This window comes from Argopecten irradians, chromosome 11 (assembly GCF_041381155.1).
Source record: "Argopecten irradians isolate NY chromosome 11, Ai_NY, whole genome shotgun sequence".
Lineage (NCBI taxonomy): Eukaryota > Metazoa > Mollusca > Bivalvia > Pectinida > Pectinidae > Argopecten > Argopecten irradians.
The window spans coordinates 20,035,124-20,060,050 of record NC_091144.1 but is presented as its reverse complement, the minus strand read 5'-3'; the positions used below and the strand labels follow the sequence as shown (position 1 = coordinate 20,060,050).

The 24,927-nt window shown below is 34.0% G+C and overlaps 2 protein-coding genes across 2 annotated transcripts in view; both read right to left on the bottom strand.

Moving 5' to 3' along the window:
• LOC138334943 (regulator of G-protein signaling 14-like) overlaps positions 1-24,927 on the bottom strand; it is a 128,701-nt gene that overhangs the window by 30,985 nt on the left and 72,789 nt on the right. The window lies entirely within an intron of this gene.
• The window catches only part of LOC138335626 (protein mono-ADP-ribosyltransferase PARP14-like), a gene marked incomplete at its 5' end in the record, with an annotated part of 34,310 nt that continues 10,588 nt past the window's right edge, over positions 1,206-24,927 (bottom strand). Inside the window, 11 exon segments of the mRNA XM_069284792.1 lie at positions 1,206-8,364; positions 8,782-8,968; positions 9,484-9,665; positions 11,326-11,533; positions 17,089-17,295; positions 18,022-18,182; positions 19,565-19,694; positions 21,281-21,499; positions 22,052-22,288; positions 22,481-22,533; positions 23,425-23,590. Coding sequence (XP_069140893.1) covers positions 8,033-8,364; positions 8,782-8,968; positions 9,484-9,665; positions 11,326-11,533; positions 17,089-17,295; positions 18,022-18,182; positions 19,565-19,694; positions 21,281-21,499; positions 22,052-22,288; positions 22,481-22,533; positions 23,425-23,590 — 2,082 coding nt within the window.

Below are 24,927 nucleotides of genomic sequence, written 5' to 3'. Positions count from 1 at the left end.
ATCTGTGAACAAGATGGCCGCCAGGGAGCCATCTTGGATTTTAATAGTTAAAGTTTGTTATCGCTATTTCTCAGAAAGTGCAGAAGGGGTCTTTCTCAAATTTCATATGTAGGTTCCCCTAGGGCCCTAGTTGTGCACACTGCGATTTGGGGCCGATTGATCGACAAGATAGCTGCCAAGGAGCCATCTTGGATTTTGATATTTGAAGTTTGTTACTGCTATTTTTCAAAAGGTACTGAAGCAATCTGTCTCAAATTTTATGTGGAGTATGTTTGAAAAAGTTAAAAAAAAAAGTAGAGAAAAGATCCATCTTTCCATTGTCAGACATAGATCATTCTTTGGTGGGCGCCAAGATCCCTCTGGGATCTCTTGTTGAACTGGAGCTATTTGAGTAGAAGCCATGCATGGAGCAACATCACATTGCTTGGATTCAAACTTGCAGTGCTCTATAGTCACCAGGAAATTATAAATATGCTTTCAGAGGTTAATCTTCAAATCTTTAGCGTTCTATTTAAGAGCGGATGGTTACTAATGGTTAAATTTTCTTGCAAATCGCTTAACTGCTCTACAAACTGAACTACTGCTTCACATACTTCACCATTATGGTATAAAGGGGAAAATGAACCAGTGGATAAAGCATTTTATATTAGGTCAAAAACAAGCTGTCCTGTGTGAAGTCGAAATCTCTTCTTAACTATATCATCTGAGCAGGATGCTAAGTGTCTCCAGTCTGACCTTGATCAGTTGGCGGCATGGGAAAAAGACTGGAGTATGTCCTTTCACCCAAGCAAGTGTAATGTTCCATCTAACACGTAGTCGCTCTTAAAAAACTTTGCATATACACTACACGGCCACACTCTAGAACATGTAAAGTAAACACGACAAAGTACCTAGGTGTAACCTTAACATCAGACTTGACCTGGGGGAAGCATATTGGAAACATCTGTAACAAGGCAAACAACACTCTTAGCTTTTTATGACGAAACCTTAAAATTAACTCCAAATGAACAGGCATTTAAATCATTAGTGAGACCATCTGTTGAACACTCGTAACTGATATCTCCAAAATTGAAATGGTCCAACGTAGAGGTGCACGTTTTACTCTAAATCGACATACGAATATATCTAGTGTTAGCGACATGCTGGCAATTATAGATTGGCCTCGTTTAGAAACCCGAAGAAAAAATGCCCGTCTATCCAATGAACTGAATTAAATCTGTCTTGTATAATAATTATAAATTTTGTGAGAAAAATTTGTGAAATAAGTTCATTGTTTACGACATAACTAAAGATGCTCCACCGCCGACAAGAGCATAAATGATATTCATCATTTGAACAATAATTGGTGTTAAATCGTGTATATATATGCCTAATTAACACAAAAAAATATATATAAAATAATTTGTTTCGTCTTTGATACATGCATAATCAGTACTTCATTTCATATAGAATATAGTGCCATAGAATTTTTTCGGGATGCAATTAATCATTTTTCATATTTTTAACTTGAAGTAAAATTAGAAGCTCAAACTTTTCAATGGTGTAAAGTAATTATATAAGTAACTTTTGTAACTGAAGAAAAATACTAAATCGTCTGCTCCTGTTTTTGATAATGAAACAAAATACCATTTGTCAGCGGTGGAGCATCTTTAGAGTATCAAATTTAAAAGTATTTGGTCTTTCATAATAGTATCTAGACATAAATTTCTTTCTATTGGATACTAATTGATCATCAGTACAGTTAAATAAATAATGGAACTCGTCTCCAATTTCGTTTAAGTTACACATGCTACAAAATCGTTGTTTTCTAGGTATATTAATCCATTTGCCACATTCAATCCCTAGTTTTACATTACATGTTCTAAATTTACAATAGGCCTTCGCCAGACGTGGAGGAAGAACAATCAAATAGTTTTCAAAAATCAAATCATGCTTATAAATTCTATAATTGGTACATTTCGGAGAGTTGAAAACATCATTTTTCCAACTATATATAAAAATTCCTTTTGAGGGCATGGAAAATTACTTTTTTTCAAACAATGTGAACTGGTGAATTCCCTGCTCTCGAAACTATGAACAAGATTACATTTTTCAAAAATACTTTTAATACATTTTATCCACTGTGTATTATAATGATTAGTAATCTGGAACAGTTTATAATTAAGTTTGATATGTGATGATTCGATTATCCTTGCCCAATAGCCAATCATGCGAACTTTAATACTGATAGATAATGGGAATCTACCAAGTTCCCCGTATACCATGAAGTTGGGTGTTGATGTTTTCAACTTAAGAATATGTTTATAAAATTTAAGGTGGAGACGTTCTAAGAGTTTATAATCACAAAACCCCCAAACCTCACAATCGTGTAATATAACAGGTTTTATAGCTTTATCAAAAATATCTAAATTACAATCAATAGACAGATTATGACTCCTACATTTAGCAATGGCACCATACATCGCTTTTATACCCTTTTCATATAATTTCTTAACATTAAATTGCGTGAAGCCATTTTAAGTGAAATAAAAACCAAGATATTTGGAATTTTTTACAATTTCCACGTTGATACCATTAAAAGTGAACCTTATATCTCGAGATAGATTCCCTCTACCAAAAACCATAACTTTTGTCTCATCGATGGTAACTTTAAGGTGCCATAGCTTGGAATAATTATAAAATGCATGAAGTTGCTTTTGTAAATCTTCAGCAGAGTCTGCAAGTAATATAGTATCGTCAGCACACAGTAAGACATAAAAACTTTTGTTTATACAGGAATCATAATATCAATAGTAGATTTGATATATTCATTACAAACTAAGTCCTCACCAACAGCCCTATTACATCTTAATTTACTGACACATTTAAGAATTTCAGATGCTGATATTTGTTGATGAACACCAAGGTTCGACAACTCTTTGATTTCTTCAATTGATAGTACATGGTCAATATCACCTTCAACATTATTATTAAAATATGTACCAAAAAAAAGTTGAATAATTCATCGATGCTTGCCTTACATGATTTATTTGTAGAATTACCTTGATTTAATATTTTCCAATATTCTATTGGGTTTCTAGATCTTAGATTATTTAACTTGGTTTTTATATTCTTCTTATGTGAGTTCACAGCAGATTTCAGTGTTTTACGATAACTTCGTTCCTTATCATATACATTTTTTTAAGCGCAATATCACCATATCTTTTGTATAATCTCTTGGCTTTTCTGTAGTTATGTCTAGCAGATTTACATTCAGTAGTAAACCAAGGTTTTCGAAAACTCTGATACTTCTGAACTGGTTGGTTGATACCAAATGCATGTTTGGCAGCATCGACGAAGATTTCACACATTATATTTACAGTTTCATCTAGTGAATTTAAATTATCAGTTTCGCTATTACACATAGCGTCTACGATATTATCGATATAGGCAAACCTTTCGGAATCATAATCAACAAATAATCCTTTACCAGAATCATTTCACTTTTTAGGTTTCAACAATGAAGAATGGTGTCTCTCCTCGATCTCACTTGTATCAGAAATATTACATTTTTTTAGATAAACATAAGTGAATCGGACAGTGTACATCTGACAACAATGTGGAGAATTCGTTAATCGAGAACTCATTTACTAACTTTAAAAAGTCAAAATTACTTATACAATAATCCACAACACTTTTCTTTTTACAAGTTAACTTACCGACTCCACAATCATCTCCCATCCGACCATTTAAAATAAAAATATTGCAATTATTACACATGTTTAGCAAAAGTTTACCATAATTATACACAGTTTATCCTCAGAGCTTCTCATCTGAGATACTTGAATTTCTTCAAATTTCTGAATATCAGAGTGGTTAAAAAGTGCATCCGATACTTCAACAAAATCAGGTTGTTCTCCATGATGTATAAAACCCAAAACAATTTAGTCGTTATTGATGCTAACAGATTACTCCCCTCTACACGTCCCTAGAAACCAACACGATCTTTGTTTTGCTATTCCACACTACAGAACTCAGTACAGGAAAATGTCATATTTTCCACGTACGATCATATACTGGAGCAACCTCACATCCGATACTGTCCATGCCAAAACTTTAGACAGCTTCAAAAACTCCCTTTCATCTTTCAAACTGTAAACATCAGCTATGTTTTTAACCCTATTAATTTCTATGTGATGATTTCTTTATCTACAAGTAGTGTACTCTCATTGTGGATAATTATTTATTTAATACATTGTTTTTCTTTCATTATTCATGTCAAGATTTTAAACCTATTTTTTTCAATGCAAACTCACCCAAAGTATCAAAATAGACGGAACGTCGACTGGGGATTCTCAAATATTATGAACAAAGTCAATGTCATTCAGGTTGGTGATACTAATCCCAATACACATGTATACTGTTAACGAGGACATTTACGTGAGCGAGAATTTTTACTAAATAATCTCAACCGTTTGTTAATTTTTGTGATTATATAACTACTACCAAAATGCCTACGACAACATTTTTGAAACTGATACTGCTTACCTGTACGTGCAATGCATGAGCGCACACAACATATGAAAAGCATGTAAATGCTATATTCTCTACACATGGCAAAAATCCTTGTGCTCCCTACGATGAGTAATGACAACCTGGTGAATTAACACTGAGCGAAGAACAGTAGCTAGTACGGAAAAGTACTCACAAGCGTACTAAGTACAGGTAAATCAAACAGTAATGGGAGAGTTGTCGTCAAATAATACTATTATTATCTCTTTATTTCCTCCTAAATGAAGAGTATATAATGATAATACAAATGTATATATGAAAATACATATGATAACAGCATGAGATAATATGTACAAAATTAGAGAGAGAATAGGGGGGGGGAATACACAACATGATTATTATAAATCAGAGAAAGAGAGAAGATAGCACAATTCTCTTGGATATTTCTATATCAAATTATTTTCAATATTTATATATATTCATAAACGAGTAAGTTTTAATCAGTTACATATACAAATTGAACATCTTTTTAAAAGTATACACGCGTGTCAATCTGAATTGTTCTATATCATACAATTCCAATGTATAGTCCAAGGGACCTCCTAATAATAATGTATTAATATGAAATAAAATCTATATTTGTGATTGATACAATTGAACATATGAAATCATTTTTTCTTTGTTCAGTTAATGAACAATTCAAAACAATATGACTAACAATATCAGTGTAAAAGTGTCCACAATAGTGACATAATATTACAGAATTTTCTAAACGTTCAGACGCAATCATTTTCATAACATATCTTACATTTTCAAGTCAATTTGGATGACGCAGAGCTAGTTTCCAAAGGTAATGGGGTTTTAAACAATCAAGTAATGATAAGAATCGTGTGAATTCTGCGTCATTTGACATTCTCAATTTCCAGGCATTTGTTTCGTTACAGATTTGTTGACTAATGCCTTCCAACAATATCTGGAAGGAAAAGATCCATCATCAAAAAATTTTAAGACATACTCATATAAGTTGTATTTCTTAAGTATTTTGGTAATATCTGGAATAAAACCTTTTTGAAAATACGTAGTCACATTATTTAAAAAAATATCTTTGGTTAAAGATGCTCCACCGCCGACAGAGCATAAATGATATTCATCATTTGAACAATAATTGGCGTTTAATCGTGTATATATATGCCTAATAAGCACAAAAAATAACATAAAATGATTTAGTTCGCCTTTGGTGCATGCGCAATCATTACTTCATTCCACATAGGATATAGTGCCACTGATTTTTTCGGGATGCAATTAATTATTTTTCATATTTTTAACTTGAAGTAAAATTAGAAGTTCAAACTTTCCAAAGGTGGTAATGGTGTAAAGTAAGTAACTTTTGTAACTGAAAAAAATACTAAATCGTCTTCTCCTAATTTTGATAGTGAAAAAAATACCATTTGTCGGCGGTGGAGCATCTTTAAATATTATAGTATAGTAAACTGGTTCAAAATATGCTTATATATAATACATTTTGATGAGGATTCCAATCGGCCTCTTAAAGTTATATGTGCCGTAGGTTTCAAACTCACGAATCAAGAAGAGTTTCACATGTTGCTTACCATCAAAAGTTACCAACATTTTGATAATTACAATACTTACAATGCAGTGGTTTTAATTTTACACAAACAAATAAGAGCTAAAATGAGTTTTGGCAGTCCTGCTAAAAATCATCATATTTACGTATAAAGTGTAGTGGAATGGTCAGACCATGAAGTTGTGGTCTATAAATTCATTTCACATTTTTACAGTGTTATTAATAATTGTGATGTGACTTCTGCAGATAATTTTTCATCTAAACATAGATAAAGCATTAAAACAAGAACTGTAACAGTGAAAAAAATCCGTGTTGCAACTAATGTTCATAAGGCACCAATCATGTTAATCGAATGATTTTTACAGTTAAATTATCAAATCGCAAGTTTTTCTTTAGATTAATGAAAAAAATAACTTGTCAAAATTTTCGCCCAATTATAGCACATGTAATTTTGATGTCGTTGACTGATCACACAGTCGTTGCTGTATCAAACATAATATATTGTCAGACTGTTGTATGTTTTAAAGTAGAGGGAAGCCTCAAAAGTGTCCATTAGATGGGAGGCTATGTTACCTTGGTGCTTTACACTTCGGCCAATCCAATCTCCCACATAATGGACTCTTTTTCGGCTTTTCTCCATAACATGTACAGGTAAGCAATGGCATTTTCAAAATGTCGTCAGACGGAGATATGCTCTTCGTGAACTGGTTATTGCTTTGCAACACCATCTAAGAAACAAAAAGCGACGAGTAGATTTTCTATATGACACAGAATTTGCAGGGGTGAGACAGATTCTGGACGCAAAAATTAAATTACTGGCACGGCAAGGTTTGGGATTAAAGGTCAAAAAGCGGAAAACATAAGAAAAAACCCAAGAAAATTGCATGTGGAAAATAGAAATGCTAGGAACTGATACTAAAAAACCTTTTATGTACTCTAGTATTTGTCATTGGCCTTCACTTTGCTCTCAGAGCTGGACAAGAGCACATTGAACAGTTGTTAATTATTGGACAATGCAATTCACCTAATGGAAATTAAATGCTTACCAAATTAGTTCTATTTAGAAATCGGACTAATGAATTAATGTAGTTATTAGAAAGACAAGAAAATAGTAATAGTATCAGTAATGATATTCTTGTTTGAACCAAGCAAAATTGAACTCAATTTTCGGGAGAAATGGAATGCTACACAGCAGTGTATTATTGTTGTTTTTAACAAGTTAAATATAGGTAAATCACACACCCTGCTATACTAAATGAGCATTTTATAACGATACAGTTTAATTATATTCCAAAATAGAAAAAAAAGGACTACATGTAATTCAGAACACAGAGATAAAGTAAAGCACATACATTAAGTGTTCAATCATTTCCAAGCGATACACAAAAACAAAATGCATCAGTGAAATATTCATTTGATTAAAAAACAATAATGAGATTCAAAATCAGATTCAGAATATCTAGTATTCTTTAATTCAGATATGTATTGTGAATTTTTCGTTTTTAACTTTAAACCGCGGTCGTCACATCTCGTTAAATATGCGATATCTTGGATATATTAGAGATACGTTACAGTTTTGATGAGATTTATTGAGTGCATCGTATATTTAAGCGTTTCACAGCCCATGACAACCAATGTTGTTTATTAAAAAAATAAAATATTCTTGCATGTAACATACCATTTCTATTACATACATGTTGTTTGATCAGAATGTTTAAAAGTAAGTATCCGGACAACATTTGAGAACGACGGAAAGACAGACAGGTTACACACTTAGTTTCGTTGTGGTTGTATAATGACCATAGGTTCATCGGCACAGCACATAAATAAAATAAAATGCAACAATTGTACATGCAGAGTTTAATACATTATTTATATATGAGTACACTTGTTTTAGTGTTTGCTTATCAGTCAACTGTTTCAACCACAATACTTTGAAGATAAATCCGCAATCATCTATTTGGTGGAAAAGGTGATGAGGAATTCTGGGTAAGATTGTGTGTCATTAAATATAACATACTCCATTAAGCTTGTGGAGGATGGGAAAAGTGAAAAGGGGTTGGGCATGGAAGGGTGCCGCTTCACAGCAGAGTCGTAGTTTTCTGACGGGTTGTTGGGTAATGGAGGAAGATATCTCATGCCTTTCTTAGCATTACAACAGACTCCTGTTAGGACTTTACATAGATACATCTTCTTCTGATTGGACGGCGTCAGTGGCGACACCCAATCTCGTGCCGAGTAGGATGCGTCATTGGCAAAGTAAACTCCTTCCCCATACCAACAGTCACCTGGAATAGCAAAGTGACGTTCGTAAGCAGATCATATAATACGTCTCCTACAAATATGAAAGATGGTTGGTTGTATTCTAATCATTACACAGTCATTATTTCTGCACGTGAATTTTACGTGAACTGTGACAAAAAAGTAAAATTCACGTGCAATTTTTAAAACGTTTTCCACGCGAAAATCACGTAAAAGGGCATTCACACGTGAAGCTCAGCGTGGCCTGTATAAATATTCAAATAATAGATACAAAGGCATCAAATAAGCCAAAAGCATTATTTATAAAGTTAAAATTTGAGGATCATTTTTGTTCTGTACTCTTCCCAAAGGCAGCGCTTCGCTAACTTTACTATATGTAGCTAACGCAAGGGAGATAATTGTGGCGGGAACTAGTCTATTTCAACAAAGATATATTTATTTACCCTTCTTTTCGTCACCGCCACAGTAACTACGGTTAAAGCCGTAGTAGTTGATACTTGTTATTGCAGCCTCACCAGTCCCATGCCATAATATCTGCTCGTTTGTGGTACCTTGAGGGTTTTTCTTCTTTAACAAATCCTTCATGATAGCATATTGCTGGTACAGCGGTCTATTCTGGATTCTTTCAACCTAAAAAATAAGACAAAACAGATAGTAATGCCATTAGTATTATCACGTATATTGACATCTGATTGGCTACATGCATGTGTACTACGCCGCAATAGTGTTTTTTTTTTTTTTAATTAAATCAACGTCCTATTAACAAAAAGGGTCATGTAAGGACGGCTCCCATGTATGCAATGTGTAGCGTGTGTGAAGTGTGAGGTGCGTGCTTTTTTATAGCGCTATATCAATAGCGCATGCCGCCGAAGACACCAAGCAACACACCCGTTCACATTATACTGACAACGGGCGAACCAGTCGTCCCACCCCCTTTATGCTGAGCGCTAAGCAGGAATAGAAACTACCACAATAGTGTCTGGAACTGGCGTACTTAACCCATCATGACCCATTCCTTGGCAAAACTAAGAAGCAATAGTTCCCTCTTAACTGGTCACTATAGATGAATAATACACGAATATAAATGTTCATATTAGAAATAGTATGTCAATGTTTCATGCGTAAGATAAAGAAATTTAATTTACCCTGTGTACTTTTAACTTTGAAGCATTGAACTGATTTTGATACTGCCCCTTTAATACAGATTTCGTGAACATGGTTTCTATATCCTTGAACTTTTGAGAAGAAGCAGCCAAAGGGAAGACATCGACAATGACATCCGGGTCCGGCATATCTACCCAGTCAGATGGAGGATCAAACACACCACCTGCAAGGAGATATTTTAACAGGTTTGAAATATTCATTCATTTCATTATGCTTATATCTCACCAATTCTTGACTATGCGTCTATTGTCTGGGGAAATTGTACTAAAGAACAGATAAAACAATTAACAGAAATTCAAAAGAAACCACCTCTCACAACTTCTAAAGAAATGTTTAATGAACTCAAAATACTACTTTTTGAGTGTAGAATCAAATACCACATATGTGCGTTAATATATAAATCAATTCACGGAATGGCCTCTGAATACATATCAACATTATTTACACCAGTTTCATCCAGCTGTTCTTATAGTCTAAGGTCAGCCTCACGAGATGCTTTTGTGCTTCCAAAGCCTCGTACAGATCTAATGAAAAAAGTTATTTAGCTACTCTGGAGTAATTAACTGGAATTTATTACCCAGCCAAATTTATTGCAAATGTATGTGGATATTGTTTAAATGTTGTAAACCAAGCGAGATCCTGTCCTTGAGTATTATGTAATGAATCTATTTTTACTTTGATTCATTTAACTTGTTTTGTAGTCGAAGTTGATATACATATATCAATGTAATTGTTTTTCGTATGTTATTTTTGATTAGTTACCTTAGTTTAGTTGATTTATTTCTATATATACATGTATACATAATTTATCATATTATTGTCAGTTGTATTGCATGTTTTTGTGTCGACCCCATAGGAGATGAGCCATTGACTCAATGGGTCATCGACGTTTAGATAAAGGTATTATAATTATTTTTTTATATATATATTTTATAAATATAGCATTTAGGCAGTTAAATTAAAGTACTTATCCAGGGAAAGACCGATAACAGTCTGTTAAAAAATCAAATGTGGACTTTTTTATTGACGCAATGTTTGCTGCATGTCTTTCAATAATTATTTTTTATTTGTTTTCCGAGTAAATTCAGCATTCTGATTGACCGCTTCTTCTTTTTCATTTAAGCATTGTTGTCACTATTTTTTTTAATTCGCCGGGGTATGAAAGAAATTCTATTTGCAAACTGTGTTAATCTGCGTATTTTTGAATTTTTAATGAACCGGTAGTACTTGTACACGAGACCTTGAGGGCACTGTCATCAAGCTTTATGTAAATCCCATCCTCGATACTCCAGGGGTTACTATCGCTGACGGTATATCCTCCCCTGGACTATAAGACACAGGTACTGGTAATGTTGTCCTTTTTTGTACATCAAAAGAATCGAATAACGACACACTGCACTGGTTGACTGTGTGGCTTTTGGTTGGGCGTCGCTCTCTCTATGTAATCTTCAAATGAAGTCTCTACAGACCTGCGATTGGTCAGTTACTGAACTGCCTCCAGTTTTACTATGAGAAAGTCCAATCTAATAAAAATCAAACTTGTAATTCTGTTTCATTACCCTGCTCTACGATACGCACTATGTAGTGAAGCGGAATTACAAGTCTAATTTTAATTAGATTGAATTAGTCCAGGGGTGGATATAACGTCAGTGATAGCAACCCCTACAGTACCGAGGATATGTAAACCTATGTTGATACCTTAGCATAGATTAATGGAGATGTTTCTGACATAATGATGCCAGTGTAATAAATGTCAGACAGACTGACCACGGACCAGTTACAAAATGCGACTGAAGAACCCATTATCGAAACTTTCGACTTACCAGTTCGAATTTCTCTCCGTAGCACATCAACAGAATCGGCTGGATCATTCATCGAATATTCCTTCATCATTTTGAAGTTTACCTCATACTCCACATTTTCCTCCCGGAATATGTACTTATATTGATTATTTTTCCAAGCTTCCTCTAAATTCTTGTTATGGTGCGGAGAGTATTCTGATAGCACTAGCATACCTCGACTGTTTATTCCCTGTAAAGACATATACGGAATAAAATCTCTATCAAATATACTTCATTAACATGGGCAAGTCTGATCGTTCTTCCCTATAAGGACATATACGGAATAAAATCTCTATCAAAAATACTTCATTAACATTGGCAAGCCCGATCGTTTCTTCCCTGTAAAAATATATACGGAATACAAATCTCTATCAAAATACTTCATTAACATTGCAAAGCCTCGATCGTTACTTCCCAGTAAAGATATACTTCGTTAACATTAGCATACCTCGATTGTTTCTTCCCTGTTGAGATAAATACGGAATAAAATCTTTATCAAAAGTATTTTATTAACATTGGCAAGCCTCAATAGTTTCTTCCCTGCATATATATACGGAATAAAAATTCTATCTTGTGATGTGAAATTAAAAATTGATTTGATTCTTCACTGAACATTATATCCTCAGTTCTAACTGCAAATCTGTATTAGACATAAGTCCGAACGGCCTAACTATCTGATCGTCTAGCTTTTTGTCTTGACAGGGTTTTTGATGTATCACCAACAGGATATTTTTGATGCTGTGAAACAGCATTCTTAGGTACGATCGGCGAGCCTGACCACACCGAAACAATAAAACCACTCCGCGATGAAAATTAAATGTTGTTTTGTTCATTTTACATAATACCTGGTGGTATGAATAAATAGAACCCCATTATTCAAAAAATACAAACATTGAATTTATACATACATATGCACCATAGACCGTGTATTTAAAGTGTTCAGTTGGGACTGTATGATTTTCGTATTACTGCGCCTCTTGTGTATTCCCAAAAATCACGAACAACGCCTTCTTCGATGTCTTCCTCCGCGACAGACTTTTGGTCGATTTTGGATTGTGTATGTTTGTGTAAATTTTACGTAGTACATGCTACTGGTTGATTAATGTAATCAAATATTAGGAAGGTAATTGCAAAAGAAAGTTCTTATAACGTTTATAACGTTTTTTTTATGTTGTTGTTTTTTTTGGTTGCAATGACGAACTATATCTGATGATATCATCGTGCAGTAAAAGTTAATAGCTTTCAGTACGAGTTTCCTCCGTTGTTTTGTCACTGGGAGTGTGTTGTGTCTTTTGTTTAATCGACAACTGCGTTATATTGAAAGGAAAATATAAGTACAAAATTCATGAACATAAACTTACAAAATATAATGATAATATATATTTGTACGAGCAACTTAAAAGGACAAATGAACTGTTAATGTTGTTTAATGTACGGTACCCTTAGGAAGACTTGCTAAAGTCCGATGCATTACATGAAGTTTTCTTAAAGGGACAATTCACTCAGGCTAATTCTTTAACATAACCAAGAAGCAAAATATGGCATAAATGTATTGTTCTACATTTCTTATGAAACATATAACGTAAAACATTGACAAATTCCACGACATTGTTAAGTATTTTAATTAATATCGTTGAAATAACAAATCGTTGAGCAGGTACAACATAGACGCTGTACCCATACCCGAGCCAAAGTCACGCATGTTAAACAAATAAACTACATAACCACTGAGAAGGGTATAAAATGATTTTAGGCAAGACAATTCACCTGATAAGGTAAAAACACTACTGTCAAACCGATTTGAGCAGTTCTAGATAAAAATTGCATTACTCGACGAGCAAGGGTCAGGGTTCGGCATACAAGAAGTTCGACCACAATGTGTAATGGCGGACAGCGAGCGAGTTTGTACATCTACACACATGTCACAACCATGGGTTTTTCAGGCATATCACAGTAAAACCGACTGATCTAATTTCCATTAGAACTGGGTTTTTTTCCAATATAATGTCTCTTATACTGAATTGTTCCTTTAATGTTAGCGACTTATGAATTCAAAAGAAATGTGTTATAAGTAACCAAATAATGTACCTTTTATTTCGCAAAAGTATCTGACCATAATTTATTAGTCAAAAGTCGCTGAAGCAAAAATCATGATAATACGAATCTACGGCAAAGCCTCAGAAGAGCGCAGCTACATGTAAGAAATGTAAATATGATTAGGATTATAACCTCAGAACGAGATTAAAACTGTTTGAACTTGTAGTCCGATGATGGATTTTTTGTTTATTAAAAGCTATTCTTCAACAGTATTGATAGATGTTTTGTGGCTAGCAACATATTGACTGTCGTCACATACAAATCAGAAAGAAATATTCAACCGGAATATTTCATCCTTTCGATCTTGTTTCTCTCAAAGGCGGAAAACTTGACAACATGCCATGCATCAAAGATGCGCGGGAATATGTGCCGTCATCTTTGGCACCACAGATGTCCTGACGTCACGGCTGACGGTGCCGAGCGCTTGACACAGAGTATATCATTTTCACCAGTACATTTTGTTGTGCCGTTCTTGTCTTTGTGAAGTTATCTAAGGTATTTTAATGATTTTAAAGCGTTCTTACCATGGTATTTTTTCGATTTAAAGTAACCTGCATTTAGAAATGATAATTGTGATAATACCGGAACATACCGGCTTCACACCATCAGCACATTGTTTTGTAACTCAAAATAATAATGAATTAATTGTCTTGGTAAGACATATAAACAAAGTAATCTTTTAAGAGACATTTTTTTGAAATACAAATGCAGTACGTAGAATCCCTTAATGGACATTTTTAGTGTAGTTCATGTGTATTGAATTATTACTATTAAAGGTTTGAACAAAAATTGTGCAGGAGGACCCTTTTTTCTTTCAAATATGCATTTGTAGAACATTTCAGTCGGCGAAAATGGGGGGGGGGGAAAAGACATGTTTGCCCCCCCCCCGTCCTGGAGAACAGGGGGGGGGGGCCGTTGCCCCCCCAAACCCCCCCCCCCCCCCCCCCCCCGCTTCCTACGCCCCTGCTATAATTTATGCGAGTAGATTCGATCCCGTTGTCCTCGTGACGTCACAGGTCAGGGGTCCCGAATCGGGGTCAATGGCTTGGGGCTTCAGGTCACAGGGGGCCAACTCAATGGAAATGGACGTTGTCATACATTTTTTGTATTTGGAGGATGGACTGATGAGTATATATGACAGGCCTTTGGATTTTTTCCAAAAAAATACGAGATTTGAAAAATTATTTAAAAATCGGGATATTTACTATAATGTTTTATAGTAAATATCCCGATTTTTTAATAATTTTTCAAATCTCGTATTTTTTGAAAAAAAATCACATGACTGTCATATATACTCATCAGTCCCTCCACCAAATACAAAAATGAATGACAACATCCATTTTCATTGAGCTTTGTGCTTCAGGTGTGTTCTAGAGAAACGGCGTATTATCTCTAATACCGTATTGAAACTCGTACTTTCGCCACTCTAAATTACATCCAATGACGCATTTATCAAGCCTTATCCATGTACACTTAAAAACATTGCAACCTGCATGGAGGCGCGTGACTTTTCCCGCGGGACGTCCAAGGGGTACTGGAATGTTAATTGGATTCTATATGCTCACACACGTGTTATGGTTAGTACGGCTGCGCTCTTAATATGTTCTTCACGATAATATGTCGCCAACCAGTAGGCCAAGCCTTTAATACGAAGACTTGCTAAAGTCCGATGCATACATGTATATGAAGTTTTCTTGATGTAAGCGACTAGCGTTCTTGTGAATTCAAAAGAAATTTTGATGTTATATGTAACGAAATTATGTACATTTTATTTGGCAAAAGTATCTGGCCATGATTTATTAGTCAAAAGTCGTCAAAGCAACCCATGTTGGTTTTCTAAAAAGGAAACCAAAACATATCGGGAGATGGTAATATTTCTAATGTTATGTTTAAAAGTGGATGTTAAGATACGGATATATTTACTTATTTTTTTTTGTCTTTGAAGAGACATTGATGAAATCGACAATTTTAGTAATTAATAAAGAATTATAAAAACAATATACTAAGATTCTGGCCGGATTTATTGGTGTTGAAATCGTTATTTCAGAAATAAGAAATTAGAATATAAAATTTATTTCAGTTATTTTAGGAAAATGAGTTACTAGTATTCAACTTATTGTTCTTGAAACAACTTCAAATATCATAAAATAAATACGGTATACCGTAAATATATTTTGCTATGTACTAAATTCAATATAAATGATAAATCAATTTCTTTTTTCCTTTATTTGAGTCCTTCATTCACAGTATCTATGAGTGGCCTTGACACTTTGATTTAGATAGTTTGAACGATCAGACTAGAGGTAAGCAACCGACATTGAAACTAGACTATTTCTATAAGACATTATAGTCTTTATCTTGTATTATAAAATCGTAATTGCATGTACATGCGTCCAAATATGTATGTGATGGGAATATACTGATGGAATCGTATCCGTTTTAAGTAGTAGGTCAACACGTGCCATAGTTCGTTATTATGCGTTTCAAATTTTAAACATTAGTATTTTTTTTCATACTAAATGTGACTTTCTGATTGACTTTTCCTTTTTACATTTAAGCATTGATGTTACTATTTTTTAACTTCATCGGGTTATGAAAGAAATTTTGTTTGCAAACTGTGTGAATCCGCGTAGCGGATTTTCACAAAAGTTTGCAAACAAAATTTATTTCATAACCCGATGAAGTTACTATTTTTTAACTTCATACGGTTATGAAAGAAATTTTGTTTGCAAACTGTGTGAATCCGCGTAGCGGATTTTCACAAAAGTTTGCAAACAAAATTTATTTCATAACCCGATGAAGTTAAAAAATAGTGACATCAATACTTATAATTAATTTAATACTCTATTTGATAAAATGACGTATGTTTAAATGTAACATTATAGTGGTTTTTCAAGGGATTCTTTTTTTCCGAATCAATACGCAACGTCAATGTCTCTATTGTGACGTCACGATAACGTCGGGGTTTCGCGCCATTCTTGGATTTTTTTTTCATAGTGGTATGCAAAAAAAAATTGGCCAATCAGAAAGCCAGATTTGGTATGAAAACAAAGAAAAATTAATTATACCACTATGAAAAAAAAATCCGTGAATGGCGCGAAAATCCGACGTTATCGTGACGTCACGATAGAAACATTGCCGTTGCGTATTGATTAGGCAAAATAATCCCTTGAAAAATCAATGGAATCGTAAGTGTAAATGTATTTCATTTAATCAAGTAGCCTGGAAAATTAATTATAAACATTGATGTCACTATTTTTTAAAATTTCATCGAGTTATGAAATAAAATTTGTTTGCAAACTTTTACGAGAGTCCGCTAAGCAGATTCACATAGTTTGCTAACAAAATTTCTTTCATACCCCGATGAAATTAAAAAAAATAATGACATCAATGCTTAATATAAAGAAGTATACACTACTGTTAGACAGGTGCTAGGTATAAGGTTTAGTTTGACGTATTTCGTGGGCGATAAGAAATCTAGAAAATATATCACTTTAAAAATTACAACATTACAAATAATCACATGTATAGATAAAAATTCGACGTGGAAATTCATTGGTTTACATTGCGTAACAGTTTACACTTGGTACTTACACTAACATATCTGATAAGGTCATTATCCAGGTAAATAATAACACAATATCATACCTTACTGTACCACTGCACCAATGCACTGACGATGTGTGCCGTACTCTCTTCATGTTTCTCAGCTTGAAGTTGTCTCAATAGTTGATGAATTTTCTCCATTGCTTTACCTACTTCCTCCACTGGCCCGAGCACCTTGATGGCACTAGCCTGTCTATTTATCTCCACAGTGATCATACACTTCTTGGTTAATTTCTTTAATTCTGTAACCTACCAAACAAACACATGTCCCATCATCAAAATCAGAACCAATACGCGAACCATTTCGAATGCTCGATCTTGTAAACTTAAGTTCATATATGTATGTAAAGTTTGGGAATAACCCCACTGGCAGCTGCAATATTGCAGCTCACAAGACTTCTAGACAGATAATGGTTTCGTCTTTAGAGCTACAATTGGTGCTCACTACTGCTAGTGAAGAAGATTAAAAAAAGAAACAAGCAAAGAAAGAAAGGCTATCTACACCTCTGTATGCAATTTATTGAGCCAGCTTTATATCATTTACCTACAAGGCAACATATAAAATATTTAAGTCACAGTGAGATATTATTTCCGATATATATATAAATATGGCGTTAAATTCAAAGGGAAAATGTACAGCAATTATTGTGAAATTTATGTCTTGTGAGCGATAAGAAAGATATTGTGAAAATATTAAGAATATTATTGTGATGTTGATGTCACGCAATGATTATAAGCATGGATTAATTGGAAACATATATAAACATAACACTTTTGCCCGAGTGATTCTCTTCGGCAGTTCTCCACTAACACACATATAATTATATACGGTCCATTTTTACCCGGCTGGAAAACATTGTAGGCTGGGTACGTATGTTTTATCTATTCCGCTGGTCACCTTTGCTTTCATTGTAGATTGATAAAAAGAATGTAACAGTTCCTTTGTTCACAAAACATGCTAGATGACTATTATACCTCTTTGTCACTGAGTTGTTCAATCAATGTGTCATGGATTTGTTTGGACATATACTTTTTGTCAATCAGGACTTTAATCCTGTCTATAGCATCGTTGATGTTGTCATCACTGGTTCCGAGTATCCTTAGCGACAATCGGGACACATCTGCATCATCGTAAGCTGTAGATAAACAAAATTTTATTTAGTAACCAATTGCTAGGAATCTAGCTACTTTCTTTTTATACCTTTAGTTATTAATCTTGATATAAAGCACTGAAAATAACAATTATTTACAGTAATGTTGATTACATTGTCTCAAAATGATTGTTATGACCGTGAAAAGCTTTTTTATGCCTCCATATAAAACTTCAAATGTGCACCTCTAAGGTTTCAGTCTCGTTGAAGTCTCGTTTCGACCATTCGAAGTCTAAAAGACTTTTTAAATAAAAATCAGTATTTGTAAGTTGCCGTTTGGAAATTGTGTAAAACATTCTTCACATTGAATAGAGCCATAATTTCATCATTTCTTATTTTTTCTTTTTACCTTCTTTTCACTTAAATCATAATTGCGATAGTATTGTTAGCTGTACCGATCTGATTTTTGCTGTACATATTTAATTGTAATAAATTAAGAATCATCATTGTGGAAAGAATACTCTTTTGTCTTTTTAGTTTAATACCATGATAACTTTTTTTTCTATAACGGATTAATTAAATCAGCCAAAAACGGAGTAGCATTTGTTGCTATTGTGAGTCTTAAACGTATAACTGCTATATTCTTAAAGAGATGAAAATTGTACAACACATTCTGCTAATAGCTAATACTCATTCATATCAAATAACTCATTGGGAAAATATGGCTTCATTTTGTTGTGTATATGGCAAAAACGGCAAAATTCCCATCACATCCAGTATTTTGTCAAATAGATATTTATGAGTGGCAATTGCTCATTTGTTTTCTCCAATTGTATGGGGTCCTATTTCCAAAAATCTATATGAGAAAATAAAACTAATACTCAGGAAAATTCTGGTCAATTTCAGGTTAAGATTTCTTGAAATACGGGTCAAATTTCATGCGAAATTCTGGTGAATTTCAGGTTAGTTTTTTAACCTGAAATTGACTATTCTGCTCGTTTCAGATCAATTTCAGGTATGATTTTAAACAAGAATTTCTGGTCAATTTCAAAAACTTTGCCTGTATAGAGAAAAATCTTGACTACTCAAAGGTATACATCTTTAATTTTCAAATTTTCAATTATTCTTCAAATTCAGCACAACTAAAAACTTATTTCCCACATCGGTAGAACTAAATGATATCTTTTAAGATGACTGTAGTGGTTGTGTCTAATCTGAAATATAATACCGCTTCTTCAAATATATCTTTGGAACACTGATAAAACTTTAAAAAGAAAAAAAAAACCTTCAGATGAAGAAAGTGAGCGTTACCCCTTCCCTCAGTATCTAAGATGATCACAAGTACATTGTTTCAAAATATCATTAGATTAGTGCGAGCATCAACGTTTTTTATACGAAAGATATTTAAAGAGGACATATTGACTGACCTTGATCAGATAACGTATCTCGTCCTCTTCCGCATGGCAGTCCTCGGGATCCTCGATAATGTTGAGGAGGTGGGCTGTTTGAAGCACCATACCGAATACCCTTTCTCTTTCTGTCTTCCGATTGAAAGGCCTGTGGAATGAATTATACACTCATATATATATATATATATATATATATATATATATATATATATAGATCCCAATGGGACTTCATGAGACGACTTTCATAAAATGGGATGAGCACACATGTAAGATGCTTTTTTCACACAACTAAAATAATGTTGATTTCGAAAAAATCTCAGCGCAAAAATCTGTTGCAAAAATCCAGTGAAAGCTGCCATTGTGTCACGACGTCCTTGAATCCATACGTCACGCCATTGTGTACTGACGTCAATCCATGGCATCACATGAATAACCAGCCAATGAAAAACGCTACAGATTATATTAAGCTAGTGGCATACACAAAAGTATCACATGGACGAAGTCACTGGCAGGTTATGTGATAAAAATGAATGATGATAAAACAAGCAAATTTGTGGAATTTCCACGCCCCGCTTTCAGGACATATTGTAGGTAAACATTATTGAGGTTAGGTTTAAACATGGTTCAACCATGAAAAAAATAAACTGAAGTCTTATACATTTAACTTTGTTACCAAGTTTGAAGAAAATCGGTTAATATTTATTACAGTTATTGTACGGAAGTGGCAGAAAACGACTTTTTTTTTATTAAATTAAAGGGCCATAACTCTGCTAATTAAGATCTGCCAAAAGTGGCGATCGAACTTGGCTAAGCCCTTAAGGCATTTAATTTTGTTACCAAGTTTTAACAATATTAGTTTTAATATTTGTTAGTTATAACACAGAAACTGCAGAAAAGTGACATTTGTAGTAAATTAGAGGGCCATAACTCTAATAAATAACATCCGCTGAAAGAGTTGATCGAACCTGGCCAGGCACTTAAGACATTCAACCTTGTTACCAAGTTTGAAGAAAATATTTATCACAGTTATTGTACGGAAGTGGTAGATACTGACTTTTTTATTTAAGCAAAGGGCCATAACTCCGCTACATAAGGTCTGTTGAAAGTCGCGATCGAAATTGGCCGAGTCCTTAATGCATTTAACTTGTTACTAAGTTTGAAGAAAATCGATTTACATTTGTTACAGTTTTTGCACGGAAATGGCAGAAAATGACGTTTTTAGTAATCCAAAGGGTGATAACTCCGCTAAATAAGGTCCATCGACAGTCGCGATCGAAATTGGCCGAGTCCTTAATGCATTAAGTTTAAAGAAAATCGGTTTACATTTGTTACAGTTATTGCACGGAAATGGCAGAAAATGACGTTTTTAGTAATCCAAAGGGTCATAACTCCGCTAAATAAGGTCCATCGACAGTCGCGATCGAACTTGGCCGAGCTCTTAAGGCATTTAACTTTGTTACCAAGTTTGAAGAAAATCGGTTCACATTTGTTACAGTTATTGCACGGAAACGAAGTGTTACAGACAGACAGACGGACAAACCCAAATTAATATCCCCCGTTTCGGAGAAAGCGGGGGATAACAATTTACGAAACAAAATTCTCTCAAGCACTAGTACATTGTTTTAAAGACGTACCAAATACCAAGTAATAAAATTTCAATGTTGATATATTGAAGTAACAATGTGCGAAATTAAATTACCATCAAAATGATAAATACCGATGCAAAGCACAAACCTGCAATGATGGAATATCTTTCTGTATGATGACGAAGTACACAAATTTTATCGAGCCTGGATGAGTCCTATCATAACTCCGAACCGCCTCGTAACACAGGCTGGCGGCAAGATCATGGGGGTACCTGTTGAAGCCGGTCCCGACAGCAGGAAACGCTACGGACGTGTATCCTTTAGACGCTGCTGTTTCCAGGACTTTCCGTACATATTCAAATAAGGCCTGAAATAGTAGAAAGTATTTTTATCCTAACATTGAATATTGTAGTTAAGGTTTATTTTTTTTTAATTTGATTTCGTTCCTTTTTCATTTTACGAACGAAGTAACGATGTGCTTACTGAGTAACTGAGACATCATTTGCTGATCTGAGTAGCAGTTGATTTCGTGGGGCATGTCGGGTTCAATATGTGTATCTTAGATGTAAATATTTATAACTTGAGCTTTGATGACTTTTTTATGTAATAAGAATTTTGCACTGTAGGTTCTCGAGATCTGATGTTAAACATTCCTGAAGTAGCCTAGACCAATTTCAAATCTTTTCGGTAACAAGAAATCTAATTTGACTAATTCAAATGGTTTACTGGATTAAAGGAAAACTGTTTATTATTGCATATAAATCGGGAACAATTCTACATGGATAATTTCAAAATAGGGTGTAATTTGATGTAGTTCAAAAACCGTGACAAATTTCGGCAAACAGCAAGTAAATGTTTACTTTTATGTCTGTGTTATTTCATCATACATTCGGTAATACAATATACGGTTTCAACATACCCTTTCTTTAACTTCTCCATTATTATATGAGGGTAGAGTTCCAAGATACAAAGCCTTACAGCTCAACTTTCCCGGGGATAATTCAGCTAGGTCACCAATATTTATCCCGCGTGGATATTTTCTTGAACATTCATGTCTCAATCTAAAGGATCCAGCTTGTTTTGCCAAAGCGGCTGTGGTACCACCTTTTAAAAGGTCAAGGTCATTTGACACCGTGGCTGCGATCACATCGGCTCTCTGCAAGGATATAATATGAATTTATTTAACAGATATCGTTGCTTTTTCATATCTGGTAGAAATTCAAGTTAAATTATATTAATTGTGAAAAATATTATTTAACTCGTGGAAAACAATATTTGACTCGATCATATGACGTATGTTCATTGTCGTTTAAGTTATGTTTAAGGGACGCCATTCATTTCCTCTTACCGTAAATTCAGCTATATTGCAAGTCTCAACGGATATCCGGAGTGGATCTGTAGCTTTTGGAATGAAAACGACAGAAAGATGTGTCATTCATAAAGCTTATCAGTATTTTAACACATTTCACAGAAATATGATGGTTACGCAATTTTTACATCAACTTAAGACCAAATTCATTTCATTTAATTCAAGACTCAAACGTAAGTACATTGAAATAAAGGCGATGTGTTGACACTGTTTCTTTCAAAGGAATTCACTTAAAAGAACATTTTAATTGGTCGGTTCCTATTATTCGTTTATTTCATTATTTTCATTAAAAGGACAATTCAGTCTAAGAGTACATTGAAATTTGCACTTATATCGAAAACAAACCAGCTCTAACAGAAATGAGATTAGTTGGTTTTACTGTGATATGGCAGAAATATGGCCAACTGTAGTGAAATATATGTGAAATGTTCAATCTCGCTTACTGTCCGCCATTACACATAGTGGTCAGATGTCTTATATGCTGAACCCTGGCCCTTGCCAGTGTAGTAAAGACATTTTAGCCTAGAACTACTCAAATCGCTCTTACAGTAGTGTATTTACCTTATTAGATGCATGTTCCTGTCTAAAATAATTCAACCAGCTCCTCAGTGGTTATGCATTGCATTTGTTTAATATTCGTGACATTGACACGGGTATGGGTACAGGGTACATGTTGTACATGCTTAATCGTATTGATCAACGATTTGGAATTTCAACGGTATCAATAAAAATACTTCACAATGTCGTATAATTTGTCAAAATTTCTTGTTATACGTTTCATGTAGAACAATACATTTATGTCATATTTTGCTTCGTGGATATGTACCAGAATTAGCCTCACTGCATTGTCCCTTTAATCTTTATAACGTTTAAGGCAAATTATTTGCTGGGGTCCAACAACAAACTGTGCAGTGCGTGCTTACCAGCCGGTTGCATAGGTGAGCTGAACGGACCGAAGTTGGAATGTCTGGTACTAGGGTGACTAACGTCACGATTTGTGTTGAACCGGCTTCTGTAGGAGTACCTTTCATGTGGGCTGCTACTGGGAAGATTCTCTGACTTCAATGACCGTTCCTCCTTTTCAAATGCCTGGGAATGGATGACAAAGCTTTTGATAACTTTTGGGAAATGATTGTTTCTGAATGATAATGTTGCTTTTATCTTGTTTGACGTAGATTCCGTTTTCTGCCATTTTTCCATTTTGAATCTTGATAGCATTTTTGTTTTGTTTCTTTGTCTAATCATTGCCAGATTTCATAGAAATAAACTCCTACTTACTATCGAAGAGTGATGCCCACATTTAGCTCAGAAAAATAATTTATTCTAAAGCTGATTTAATTCAATTCCATTTTTAATTGTTTTAAACAAGTGTTATTAATTGTAGAAGATATAGAATTTTGCACCAGACAAGACCTTTTTAGCCATCTCAAGAAAAACATTTGGATGTATGTATGCGTCTGTAATTTGAAGATGTACATACTAATATATAAGATCAACAGCACTTATAAGATCAACAGCACTCTATGTCTGGCAATTTTAATTACAGAAAGAAAATAACTCTTCCCCATATCTTTAGTAATTATTTTGCAAAGAATCGCCAATGCCGCATTGCAGCTTTAGCTTATCACAACAATTAACTACCTTCTAACAGAGGAGAGCTATGCAAGGGGAGATTAGCCCTGTCCTACAAGCATGTAGGATGTATGTGCTATATATGACCATCATACAAAGCTTAATTTTAATTACAAATATATCACTATAATGTATGTGACTGAGAAAATATTTCATATGTAATAGTATGCTTGAATAGTTTGTCAATCTGGCCAATCATATTATGTTTCTCTACATTAATAATGTTATGGTATACCGATACATACATTATAGTTTAGAGGCCCAAGTTTAAGGTTTACCTTTCCGAAATAAAAAAAAGAAGAAGTTTTTTTTCAAAGTAATAATATCACATGAAAATTTATATTGATGACCTCAGATAATGTTACAACACCAAACAAATGCAAGTGTTCCTGTGTAATCTATGTTTACAGTGAAGATTCATTTCGCTGTAATAAGGCGACGACAGGAAACATAATACGACCCACGTTATGGAAATTAACATTTAAATTTTTTGAATTAAATTGTTTAGGAGGTGGTGATAAGTGTAGAATTAACGTTAAGTTAATAACTTCTGCGACTCTATAAAATTATCGATCTCATTTTACATTCCCATATGTCTATACACAGGCAATATTTCTTCACATGAAATTCACCTGAAATTTTCACGTGAAATTCAGGTGACATTTTTCACGTGAATTTCACGTGATAGGGCCATCACGTAAACTTCACGTGAATTTCTTGTGAATTTCTTTTTTGCCCCGTTTTACATGAAATACAGTTTTTTGCCCCTGATGAAATTCACGTGAAGAAATATT